Below are 14,041 nucleotides of genomic sequence, written 5' to 3'. Positions count from 1 at the left end.
GATACACAGTCACTGTGCTGAAGAAGTCTCTCTCTCTCTCTCTCTCTTTCTGTCTCTCTGTCATACACAATCGTGCATGCATGCACACTTAGCGTTTCCTGTTTCCGATGTGGAATATGCAAAAAAAATATATATATTATAATGAAAAAAATAAAATAAAAATGCAATATATGCAGCTACACTAGGGTGTATTTCCCCCATTAAGCTCTCAGTTTAACTCAGCAACTCAGAACATTACAATATTTTAATTTAAAAAGCATTAAAAGGACTATAATACAGTAAAAAGTCTAGTCTAAATCTAGTCTTTTTTAAATCTTTTTTTCTTCTTTTTTTACTGCATTGCCAAAGTATCAAATCGGTACTCTGTATCGGCAGACACTTAAAATGAAATGACTGACTCGGGGACAAAAAAAAATTGTCATTGGAACATCCCTACCTGCCTATTGCTGCACAAAAAAAATAAAAAAAAATAAAAAAAGGACCTGCCTGCAAATATGTTCAGAAAAAGTAGGTCTGTGGTCAGTGGGTTGTTCAGAGAAATTTCAGCAGACCTCCCCTTTGTGGTCTGATTTAACCTTAATTCCACCGCTACGCTGCTCAAGCCCCCCGCGATGGGGAGCGAAACCTCTGCAAAACCCAGTGAAAAGTCATAGTGAATGTCAGTACTCTCGTCAGCAACGAGACAATTCCTCTCACACCGCTAATGTTAAAGGAAGGCATCGCGGGTGGGGGGTGGTAGGGGGGGCGCCCCCCCGCCTCACTTTCGGGGGCTTCTCACTTTTCAACCTCAGGCCTAGGGGGGTTAATAACATGGCCTCAGAAAAGCAGTGCGCCCTTATTTATAGCAGCGAAAGACAGCGCTACGAGACTCGCCCAGCTAAAAGGTCAAACCGTGGAGTTTACCCCCAACCCCCCCACCCGCTGCTCCTTTACCAGCAACTGTCAGCGAAGGTGGGGTCGTGACGCTCTCTGACTGCCGGGCCGCTGAGGAACATGAGATGGAGAAAGCGGCGCCGTGAAAGATAAATAGGCTACAACATGCCGTCGGTGACCTAGAGGCTTTTTTTTTTTTTTTTTTTTTAGTACAGTCTTTCTTTCTAAAGGCTTTCGCGCTGCCACACAGCTAGAGTCGAAATGCATTTGATACACTCTTTTTACATCTTTTTGGACCATAGAATGCTTCCATTTGAGACAAATCAAGTGTCCTCATAGCTCCACCAAATATGGCTCCTCAAATATTAGCTGCCCCGCAGAGGATGTCATGCGATTGTCACTTTTATCCCGTCCTCAATGGCCTTATTCTCCATCGCAAGACACTGCGCTTTGTAAAGCCATTTTTGTGGTCTGTTTACGGGCCTCTCAAGAGCGGTTTGAGTTGGAGAGGGTATAAAAGACACCTCAATGAGCCTCTCAGTACCCACATGTGATGTATTGGCACTAATGTAGCCAGCTTGTCTGCGGCCTTCCCGGGCTTTTGATGTGGTGATTGTTCATAGCCATCTGGTCTTATTCATTCTCCTCAGCGCTGGGAACTGAACAGGAGCCAAAATAGAATCTCTGGCAGAGTGAGGGAGAAACTGGTATGGCAGTGCGTCAGAGTTTGTTGTTGTTCTGACCCCTCTGGTAGAACATCGTGTGTTGGCGTATAATCGGTAATATCATGGGTGTTTTTGATCTGCGCAAAGCCCAGAAGAGGTAACCGGCAATAGCAACAAACACATACGGAGATTAAATATAATTACATGTACAATTATTCAATTTGGGTGGTGCTTTTTAACAACTGACGTTCAAACATCAGCACGTACAAACATCAAAGCCTAAGTGAGCAATCCAAATGCAACAATGGCTAGATGTAAAAACACTGAGAGGAAGTAAAACACACAAGAGAGGACCCATCCTCCTCTGGTCAGTTACCAATTATAAATTATTGGTAAAAAAAAAAAAGAAAGGAAAAAAGTCACTGTGCCATCATATCACAAGTCTGTTTTATATTAGTCGTGATAGTAGCGATGGTAAATATAGTTCAAGTAAGTGGAGAGTGAGCAATTAGCATGCTTTCTTCTTTACACAACATTTCCAGTTCAGTCAGGTTTGGTGGTTTCTGAGCATGAGCAGCCCACTTTAAATCACAGCACAGTTTTTTTAAATAATATTCAGGTCTAGGGACTGAGATGATCCACATTCCAGAATGTTGTACTTGTTTCTCTGCATGAATGCTTTAGTAGATTTTGAGCTATGTTTATGTTTAGGGTCATTGTCTTGTTAAAATATCCAGCCCCGACACAACTTCAACTTTGTAACTGGGTCAATAAGCTTACCAAACTAATTTTGTGCTCCAATAATTAGTGCTAAAGGTATTCAAATCAATAAAAAGACAAGAGTGCCCAAATTTATGCACCTGTCTAATTTGGTTTAAAGAATTATTGCAAACTTTCTGTAAATCCTATAAACTTGAATCCACTTCTCAAATATCACTGTGTTCTCCTGCTATATGATATAATTAACTAAAATTGCTGATCCGAACAACGATAGGAGGTAAGTACGATTTATAAAGGAAAATCATGAAAATTATGAAGGGGTGCCCAAACTTTTTCATACCACCGCATAGTGCTGTGCGATATGATGATAAGTATCGTGGGGACGATAAAAAAAAAGTGTCTCGTACTTACCTCCTATCGTCCCTATCGTTTCTACAGTAATTTCATCAATTATTTATGCAAATATATAAAGTAGGCTACGATAAAATGTATTGGCGTGGTCACTTTGCATAAACTCGGTTTATATAAGTGATAATAAAGTAATCTTCGCAAAAAATTACACTGCTTTACGTTATTTGACAGATACTTTAAAAAATGTTAATTGAGTTTATTTTGATATCTTAATTTAAATACCTGTATAATTTAGGAAAAAATAGCTACTGCATCTACCTCATCTGTTTTCATTTGATACATATATATTGCTGAACTAAAAGGTTGTAATTCTCATTTGTGAAATTTTGGTTTAATGTCACTTTGAAAAAACGTAAGCAATAATATTTTGTCATATTTTTCGAAGAATAACTGAAAACATACTTAAATGTGGTATATCATGACATATATCGTTATCGTGATATAAAAAATTCCATATCGTGATATATGATTTTTCCCATATCGCCCAGCACTACCACTGCAGCCTACAACTCATGTAAAAGTTAAATGGCGTCCATCAATTCCACAAACCTTTGTGTACAAGTGGCAGAGTGACCGCTCCAGCATCTCAGGGGTATTACCACAATTGCCTATGTCTATGAACCCTAGGATCTAAAACTTTACCTTAAGTGAAAAAACAATACCAAAAGCTAAAGAAAACAAGAGAGTTTTTTTTTTTTTGCCTTGACATGAAGATGACGATGAGTCCCAAACATTTTATTTGAAAGGTTGTTCCAGAGTTCAGGGGCTTTAGAGGAAAAAAGTGTCTTCCCCCTGCTGAAGCCTTCTGATTTCTGAGAACTAAGAGTTCAGCACCCTGTGATCTAAGTAATTGTGATGGCTTATAATAGAATAAAAAAAATAATTATAATATGAAATTAGTACACTAAAGGTAAGGGCAGTGCTGATAGAACTGGGCGGATACGAATTGATTTTTTAGTTTTTGTAAGGACCCCTGCCTTGCACATTTTGAACTAGCTGAAGTTTACAGACAAATTTAATAAACATACAGTATTTGAAATACTGTATGCTGTACAGTTGTGCTTTACATTGTTCAGGTTTTGAAGTTGTAGACATAAAATTAAGACTAAAATGAGCTTTTCATGGGTACAGGGTAAAGTACTTATTATAGTAGTTTTTAATGTTTTTTGTCCCTTCTGAAAGTGCCTTATGCTACCTTCTGTAAAGCAATCCATAAAAAGATTATAGTAATCCCTTGCAAATCCACATATGACTAAATATTGCAGCGAATACTGTGAAAAAACTGCTTTTGAAAAGTTTGGAGTAACTTATGTAAGGCGTTAGTCTTAGTCTCATTGTGAATGACACAAATGACTCGGATCGCTTAAGTCTGTGGCAAACCTCAAGTCTTATATGACGAACAACACTCAAATCAAGAAGAGGATTTGCTTTATCGCCTACTACTTAAAGGCACAAAGCTTTAAGCAACTCATTGTGTATCGTAGCCTAGATCTTGGATACTTTACATTATGAACATATTGCTGCTAATGTTCAAACTACAGTTTTATTGTTACTTCAAGTGGGTTCTAAGATCAGATTTTATATGTTGTATGGTGACAGCAGTACATAAATCAAGTAGCCACTCCCATCTTAGTCATTTTTGCGGACTTTTCTTATCTCATGTGAATCTATAATCTATAAGCTAATCTTGGAAAACATACCTTTTTGCTGGACAGCTGGGAAAAGACAACATATGTTATGAATGCTTTCAAGCACCTACAAAGCAGATAACGCCCTCCAGATGTGGAGAAAAAAACAGTAACAGACCATTTAAGGTGTGAACTCTGTGGCCGTTGCTTCAGCATCAGCCTTGGCGTAAACATCACACTTTACCGAGAACTTTTTTAACCATAGTTTGAGACAGAATTTAAATTGAGTTTTTTGTAGCATTTTGAGTCTTTTTTTTCCCCATAATTCACTCTGCTTATCTTTGCCCCTGTGCATCAGCCTTCCAATATTTCTCCATCTTCCTGAGGCACGTCTTTCTTCCTTTAAAAAAAAAATTCTGCTCATGCTTTGTGCTTTTGATATTTTAGAGCTCTGCGAGGCATAGAATGAGTAGGACATTTGACCATACTGCACTGCTTCTCACTCACACAATATCAAGTTCACTTGAGGTAATAGAGAGAGAAAAAAAAGAAGATAAATCCTCAAATTCCTCTGAAGCTAGTTTCAAGGTGTCTTGGGTAAACCCAAGGCCAGAAGAATGCTTTATAAATAGCTTTTTAAGTAGACGGACTGAATCGTTTAGGCTTAAAAGGTCTTGAGAAGGGTAGGGAAGGAATGGCACAAAGTTTCAATATTATTATTATATCACTCTAATCTGTTTATTCTTTATGGAATCCCTTTTTGCATCACTTTTGTACAGAAATGGACAATACCATTGTGCATGCCTGGCTGAATTTGTCAGGGACTTTTGTCAGGGGCAGCAAATAAGGAATCTTTAAAAGTGGAGGCACAGTCTCTGTTGGGATTAGAGCTGGGTGATGTATGACAAAAACAACTCAAACTTTGACATTCTGAAGGGAAATGGCGATATTTTTACATTCTTGATATTTGATAAAAAAAAACATTCTTTTTTTAGAATAAAATCTTACACATATTGTAATATGTATAGCAGGTTGGATATTATGAATGTGGTCATTTTTATCTTAACTGATTCTAATATTGTCTGCTCCTTCAATGTGACTGATAAAAGTTCCCATTAGCATGTTTTAGCATGGCGGCATTAGCCAGCACTAGTTTGGATCACTTAACTTATCTTAAATGCTCGTTCGTGCCTTGTTAACACTGAGTATGAAGAGGTCTTTACAGAAGTAATGGGACTTTTTCTATAGGGCCCTATAATTTTTACAATGCTGAGGTGAAATCATGAAATAAAAGCATTGTATGTTCTTATCTCAACATGCAATATTCCTGTTTATTTAAAATTTTAATGTATGTTCAATTTAAGTTACATTTTACTAATCACAACCAGGCCTGATTACTGCCAGACCTGTAGAATCAAGAAATCACTTAAATTGATCCTGTCATAAAGCAGTATAAAAGTACATTATGCCCCGATTGAAATTAAAGAACAGATAAAAAAACAAAGTCATTGACATCTATCACTCTGGAAAAGGTTACAAAGTCATTTCTAAGATTGCAGACTACAGTGAGGGCTATTATTCACAAATGGAGATAGCATGGAATAGAGGTGAACCTTCCCAGAAATTACTGGCTTGCCAAAATTACTTCAAAAGGGCATGGACAACTCATCCAGGAGGTCCCAAAAGAACCCAGATCTCTACAGGTCTCACTTGCCTCAGTTAAGGTCAGTATTACTGATTCAATAATAAGAAAGTGACTGAGCGAAAATGGCATCCATGTGAGAGTACCAAGGCTTTGCTGCTTTGGGACCTGGACAACTTTCTGTAACTGATGTAATTGATGAATTCTGCTCTCTACCAAAATATCCTGAAGGGCAATGTCTGTCCATCAGTTTGTGACCTTAAGCTCAAGCATACTTGGGTTCTGCATCAGGACAGTGATCAGTCTGAGATGCTGTTGCACAAACTTAAACATGCTGTTCATGCTCGAAAACCCTTTAATGTGGCTGGCTTGAAACAATTCTGCAAAGAAGAGTGAGCCAAAATTCCTCCCCAGAGATGTAAAGGACTCAATTGTAAAATATTCTTTAACAGCACTGTGTCTTAAACATTTTTGACACAATGAAAGGTATGATGAAAGGAATATTTTTGAAAACAGTTATTTTCAGATTTGTTTTTCTATTTGCTGTATATAATTGCAGTTGTTATCAGTTTCTCCATTTGTTTGAGATGCTGTGGTCAGAAACTGACTCTGAATGATGGACTAGTGTAGTGGATAATCTAAATAATATCTGGTCAGTGCTGCTCCTATGGTGCTCCGTCTCATTTGATGGAGGCCCATCACCCATCAGTTTTGTGCTGGCTTGTTATCGCCAGTAGGCGACAGACTGACTGACAGTAGCACTGCACTCGTCTGACAGATTTTGCCAGGGACTCGTCTATAAGATGAAAGCACCAATCAGGAAGATGTTGCTGCCCTCGGTAAAAGACAGGCATCATCAGGAGTCATGTGTCAGTCACCGTCACGTCTTCTGCTCATGTTTCTGTTTGGCGTCTCTATGAGCAGCAGAAGTGAAAGGCTTGCATGTAGATTTCTTTTCCCTTTTGCCCCCTTTTGATTCACATAAACACTTTGGGACTTCAGGATGATCTTATGCGTTAGTCTTGCTAAATGTTTTTTTTTCTTAAATCATTCATTTGGAGAATGTAAAAGAGAAGTGTTCAGAAGACGACAGTGAGAGGTCAGGATTGTGTGGGCCGTTGTCCTAGTTTTAGTCGTTTCGGTGGAGTTTTGTGTACTTTTACTGTGCTTTCAGTACACATTCTCCTGCAGGTAATAAAAAAAAAAAACTTCCTCATTTGACTACTAGTGAAACGACACTACCTATCAAACACTGTAAATCATTAATCATAAACCTAACCCTGATATCCCTGGTTCCCTAAAGATAACCACTACTATTATTAATCAAATGTCCTTCAAAAATCTGAGCACAATGATGGATGGAGCGAAAAACATACGCAACCAAGGATTGCTGCCAAATTTGCCATGCAATAATGTCTCAGGAACATAATAAATGATAAATGATATCTACCGTGGTCTGATTAGACACTGGGTCTTTATGCTACAAGATGGCAAAAAAATATTTTCTTGCTCTCGGAGGCTACGTTTGGATAGTGTACCTCTCGGTGAGAGAAGGTTGACTGCTAGACATGCCTCTAGGTCATCTAGGTCATCTAAGACATCCATTAGTGCCTTTTTTTTGCTGTGGTGTTGTGAGCATCGTTAATCAAGCATTTACAGGGGCAGACTGGGGCCATCTTGTATCCAGGCTAGAGGCTGCCCAACAGGGTATTAGAGCCTCTTTTTAACTGTACAGTTTACAGTTACATTTTTATTTAGGGTAGTTACCAGGTGCCCTTATCCAGAGCGACTTAAAAATGTGCTTTGGTGTAGAGGTCTGCATCCTCGCGGGACCCGTCAGAATATGTTGCGGCGCGGGACAGAACTGAATTGTTGTTGGCGGGAGCGGGAGTTTAACATCTCCCGCAGTTTGATGAATATTTAAGAAAATTATAAGAATCAGGCTATGATTCCCATGCAAACAACAAAAAAAACCCTTAAAAATCTCTCGGAGGATACGACGCACGCACGCGCACACAGACCAGTGGGAGATTTTCAGCATCACTCACCCAAACAGTAGTTCTCTCCCTGGTAACATTATTATTTTAGCTAGCTCATCACTAAGATTAGCTAGCTTGTCACTAGCTTTACTTCTCTTTACGGTAACATTAGTGTGTAATTTAGCTCATCACTAAGGTTAGCTAGCTTGTCGCTAGCTTTAGTACTCTTCCAGGTAACATTAGTATTTTAGCTAGCTCATCACTAAGGTTAGCTAGCTTGTCGCTAGTTTTAGTACTCTCCTAGGTAACATTATTATTTTAGCTAGCTCATCACTAAGATTAGCTAGCTTGTCACTAGCTTTACTTCTCTTTACGGTGACATTAGTGTGTAGTTTAGCTTATCACTAAGGTTAGCTAGCTTGTCGCTAGCTTTAGTACTCTTCCAGGTAACATTAGTATTTTAGCTAGCTCATCACTAAGGTTAGCTAGCTTGTCGCTAGTTTTAGTACTCTCCTAGGTAACATTATTATTTTAGCTAGCTCATCACTAAGATTAGCTAGCTTGTCACTAGCTTTACTTCTCTTTACGGTAACATTAGTGTGTAATTTAGCTCATCACTAAGGTTAGCTAGCTTGTCGCTTGTTTTAGTTCTCTCCCCGGTAACATTATTATTTTAGCTAGCTCATCACTAAGGTTAGCTAGCTTGTCGCTAGTTTTAGTACTCTTCCAGGTAACATTAGTGTTTTAGCTAGCTCATCACTAACGTTAGCTAGCTTGTCACTAGTTTTAGTACTCTCCTAGGTAACATTAGTATTTTAGCTAGCTCATCACTAAGATTAGCTAGCTTGTCACTAGCTATACTTCTCTTTACAGTAACATTAATGTGTAATTTAGCTCATCACTAAGGTTAGCCAGCTTTTTACGCTAGTTTTAGTACTCTCCCAGGTAACGTTAGTATTTTAGCTAGCTCGTCACTAAGATTAGCTAGCTTGTCACTAGTTTTAGTACTTTCCCAGGTAACATTAGTATTTTAGCTAGCTCGTCACTAAGATTAGCTAGCTTGTCGCTAGCTTTAGTACTCTCCCAGGTAACATTAGTATTTTAGCTAGCTCGTCACTAAGATTAGCTAGCTTGTCCCTAGCTTTAGTACTCTCCCAGGTAACATTAGTATTTTAGCTAGCTCATCACTAAGGTTAGCTAGCTTGTCGCTAGCTTTAGTACTCTCCCAGGTTAGCTAGCTTGTCGCTAAGGTTAGCTAGCTAGTCACTAGCTTTAGTACTCTTCCAGATAACAGTAGCTTGTTTTTTCGCTGTTAGCCTATCTGTGTGCAGATTTTAAGCACACAGAAAAAGGACTGATTGGGTGTGTTTGAATTAATTGCTTATATTCAGTAACGATAGAAAACGGTTCAGATTCTAATGAATTTTACCTCAGACAGAGGACTCAGACTTGGCTGGTCTTGTCTACAGTCTCCCCGAGACTGAGACAAAACCGATTCCAGACTCGAGTACTAAAACACTATAATACTATTATATACTTTATACCTCTAATTCTGTTACTGTCACATATATTTATAATAGTTCCAATAACTCCTTTTTGGTGTGTTTCTTGGTGTGCTTTGAGAATGAGTGTAACTTAGAGATGGTAAAAGATCACAGAAAGATTCATGCATTTCTCCTCATGTGCGTGTAATATCTCTTTCAATCAAATGGTTAAAATAATAACTGAAACTTACATCATTTGGCTGTAATATCGATATGAGTTGAAATTGAAACTATTCAATCATCCATTTCTACCCAGGCACTTTTAATCTTATGTCATATACTTCCAAGTAATGAAAAACATCTCAGGTAATACCAGGGGCTTCACAATTCCTCTTTGCTAGAGATTTCAATTCTGTTTATTTCTGACTGGTTTCAAACTTTTACTTCCTCTCATTTTTTTAGCTGTGTTTTACTGAGTGTACTGTAAGTTTGACTGCAATTGAATGTCTTTGTTTGTATTAGCATTTAATTTTCTTTTAGCTGGTACCTTCAGCACATTTATGAAGAGATCATGTGTGCTTGTGTATAAAGCAGGGGAGTGAGCGATATGGCCCTGAAATAATATCATTGTATTTTGATGATATTTTTGCTGATATTACAAAACAGTAGGTCTGTCTATTTTTTTGTTTGGATTATATATTGTCCCAGAATTCATTGTGATAAACGATATTGTTGTAGCCTCATTTTATAACCCTGATATAAAGATAATGTAATAGCAGGATAATTTAATTGCACAAATTTTTAAGAGCAATAAAGTTTTTGTTCTTAAGACTTTTCAGATGAGTGTGAGAAAGAGAGTAAAGCAAATATTCAAAATAAATAAATCATAAATAAAATTAAAAACTCTGTTTTTAAACAATGTCGACATTCAGGCAACTTCGTGTTATGGCCTGTCCTTGCTAAAAAAAAAAAAACACATAATAGATAATATTGAGGTAAGCAACAGTAATTGAGCTAATGCCCATAGTTTGTACGATAGGATGATAATATAATTATTATGACATGCGTACAAAACTGAAAATAAAAATGTTTTTTTTTTTTTTTAAGAACTGACTACTGCAACAAAATAAATGTTATAATTGTATAAAGTATAACAGTAGAAACAATAGGGATAAAAAAACAGTATTATTGTGCACGATTCAATATGGCACACTTTTAGTATAAAAAATGTCTTGCTAAATATTGTGATATAATATTTTTGCCATGTAAAATAGCTAATGGGTACGGACGGAATGGAGCAGTATAACTGGAAATCATTGGGCCAATATTGGACCTTTAACGAAAGTTAAGCGTCTCGTTCCATTCATTCCAAAAATCTGGGGTGGATTTTTACTTTCCTGGACCTGGACTACCCCCCTCTTCCTACACAAGATAGCTAGCTAGCTAGCTAGGTAACTTATGTAAATAAGAAGAATTGTTCCTTGTACCTCACTGCTGGTGTTCCATAGACAAATTCTAACCATTTGTTCCTTAGCTCTGAATTACTGGGCAATGCATATAAACACTGATGTGTTATTTGCACAAATAACACAGGAACAAATCACCATGCTGTTCCTAGTGCTGCTCTATACTAACTCATGGGTAAACGTAGACAAGGGTGCTTTTCCCAATCGACTCATTTTTCTGGATATTTTCTATTACATTACATTACATTTGGCAGACGCTTTTGTCCAAAGCGACTTACAATAGTCAAGTACAAAAGTAATAGAAGGTAAAAACATATTTAGATAGGACCTAAAGGAGGTCAAAGGGAAATAATGGGATAGAGGAGTGAAGGAGGGGAAGAAGGAAGTGAGGTTAGAGAGTAAGTGCTCTAGCTACTTACTAGCTACTGCAGACAATGGAGGTTAAGGAAAGGTTTCATAAACGTATTTTTTTACATTGTTTACATTCACATCAATTTACAGCCGCTTACACTGCTCCCTCTTTAGAAACTGACTCAACTGATTTTAAACTACTTAACATACATGTCAACGTAAAGGACTCATAAAAGTATGTGGACAGTGACTGTTAGATTGTTTAAAACAGACCTATTTATTATTAGCCTTATTAAACTACTTTACAAGTCTGTTCCTGTGTCTAATGTCAAGTATGGATTCAAAACATTTGAATAAGTTTTTATTCTGACCAATCAGCAGGAGTTTCTTAACCAAGACATTACTAGGTTGCCCCAACTGACTGAGTTTCCCTCTCTCTGCTTCTGTCGCTCTCTCTAGGTGCTCTGACGGAGTGCTACGATGAGCTTGGCAACCGCTACCAGCTGCCCGTTTACTGCCTCTCCCCTCCGGTCAACATGATCGAGGAGAAGAGCGAGATGGAGGCGCTGGAGGTACCCGAGGTGCCGGCCAGCGAAGGCCAAGAGTGCCAGCTGCGGCTCCGGCTCTCCACGGGCCGCGACTTGCGTCTGGCCGTACGCACCAGCGACAGCGTGCAGCACATGAAGCGGCGGCTGCAGGCCCAGGAGGGCGTGGTGGCCAGCAGCCAGCGATGGTTCTTTTCTGGCCGGCCGCTCACCGATAAGATGAAGCTGGAAGAGCTGAAGATCTCAAGAGACTACGTGGTGCAGGTGATCGTCAGCCAGCCACCAGGAACTCCGCCTCCTCAGCAGAACCCAACACCTGTGGAGAACTAGCACCTGCCCTGGGGAGATATCCTTTGTGGAACGCACCCAAGGTCCATTGAAAGGGGTAAATGGATGGACAACAGACGTGGAGAACACCAACTCCAACAGCACCTGTTTCTGCAGGGTTTGGAGAAACAAAAATAATGCAGGATTAAAATCTCAAGCAGTCTTGCAGTCTTGGCTAAAATTTAAGGAGCTAAACGTGGAATGGTGGTGCTCCTAGTAGCTGCAGCATCTTCTGCAGATCATCGGCAAGAGGAAGACTATAGAGAAAGCTATAGCGATTCCATCATGCCTCTAACTAACAGAAGCTTGAGTCATTTTGGGAAGTCACGCAGAGGAATGGTCTTCCAGCTCCTCCTGTCTAACCTTTTTTTTTTTTTTCTTGTGACAAGAGTATATGTCTGCAAGGCAGACCTGAACTACGGACATTTGGACGTTTGGTTCTTCTAAAACTGAAGAAGCAGCAGCAGCATCACGAGCAATCTGTCGAGATGTACAGCCACACCTTGGCTTTTAACTTTGTGAAGAAAAAGTGAAAAATCACTTTTTTTATGAATATTTTTTTTTATTTGCTTTGTAATGGGAAACTGTTTTACCAAAAGAAAAAAAAAAGAACAGATTGGGAATTTGCGACGGAAGGGGAAACGTTGATGACGATGTATCAGTTTTTTTAGGTTTTTTTCTTGTTCATGTTTGTTGGTCCAACATATTGCTGTTCTTTTTTTTTTTTGGTATTATTCTTAAGTCAATGACTTTTTTTCTTGCACTCTAAACAATCCTACAGAGAGTAGGCCTTTTTTTTATTAGCGGTTATGCAGAAGCAAAGATGCAGAGGGGAATTTTTTCTTTTTTTCTTTTTCCAGAGTGTGTGTAATAAATCAGCTATTTGGCCTTTTGCGTAGATCTTGACTCATGTGCTTTTACGCAGGGAAACCATCACGGATCCTCCACCCTCTATACGTGTTTCTGTTGGTCACTCTCACTTTTTCCTGTGCCTGAGACGAGAAGCGAGAGAGGCTGAGAGAGGCCGAGGCCCGGGGAGAAGATGTCAGCGTGTCGCTCTGTGCGTTTCAGCTCGCTACGACAAGAATTTAGTCAGCACCACAAGGTTGCCATGGCACCGTGTGGACGTGTGACATGAGAGCAGCGTGGTATTTAGAAAGGGGTGTAATCATGCACAGGGAAAGCGGCGCAGAATGGAGTGGTTTTTACAGACACTGTGGGTTGGAGAGGGGGTGGGGGGGTGGTGGTTAAAAGGAGGGGTGGCTGGCACCATGTGTCTCTCTGTGCCACGTTTGATTTGGTGCTAATATGAAGGCAAATATGGACAGCGCGCGAGGCCATCACAGCTCCCCTCTGAATGTAGCTTCGTACGGGAGGAGGACATTATTGCAATTTGTTTGTATGTGTTTTTCAAATCGGGCATCGAGGCGCCCGTTCCGTCGAGAGAGAATTGCAAAGTCGGTGGGATATTTTAATGATACAGAATGCGTTTTTAATTAAAATATGACGAACATTTGTACTCCACCCTGCTGCAGTTTCTGGTGTGTTTAATTCAGATTGTCTCAAGTAGAGCTGTGCAATATAGACAATGCAACTATATACACCATACGTGTGCTGAAAACTATACTTGTGTGCAAAAATAACCTCTGCATTTAACCCATCTGCTTAGTGAACACTCACAATCACACTCAGGAACACACAGCTCTGGGAAAAAAATAAGAGACCATTTAAAAATGATGAGTTTCTTTGATTTTACCAAATTGAAAACCTATTGAATATAATCAAAAGGAAGATAGGCAACCACAAGCCATCAAACCAAGCTGAACTGCTTGATTTTTTGCACCAGGAGTGGCATAAAGTTATCCAAAAGCAGTGTGTAAGACTGGTGGAGGAGAACATGCCAAGATGCATGAAAACTGTGATTAAAAACCAGAGTTATTCCACCAGATA

General features: G+C 39.0%; 1 protein-coding gene across 1 annotated transcript in view; it reads left to right on the top strand.

Moving 5' to 3' along the window:
* Positions 1–13,615, top strand: part of ubtd2 (ubiquitin domain containing 2) — a 49,408-nt gene extending 35,793 nt beyond the window's left edge. Inside the window, exon 3 of the mRNA XM_022676247.2 lies at positions 11,679–13,615. Coding sequence (XP_022531968.2) covers positions 11,679–12,094 — 416 coding nt within the window. The 3' untranslated portion in view covers positions 12,095–13,615. The remainder of the gene's footprint in view (positions 1–11,678) is intronic.
* Positions 13,616–14,041: the final 426 nt, after the last annotated feature.

The sequence above is a fragment of the Astyanax mexicanus genome, chromosome 17, assembly GCF_023375975.1.
Source record: "Astyanax mexicanus isolate ESR-SI-001 chromosome 17, AstMex3_surface, whole genome shotgun sequence".
Taxonomy (NCBI): domain Eukaryota; kingdom Metazoa; phylum Chordata; class Actinopteri; order Characiformes; family Acestrorhamphidae; genus Astyanax; species Astyanax mexicanus.
The sequence above is the reverse complement of the archived record's forward strand: the minus strand, read 5'-3'. Positions and strand labels throughout refer to the sequence as shown.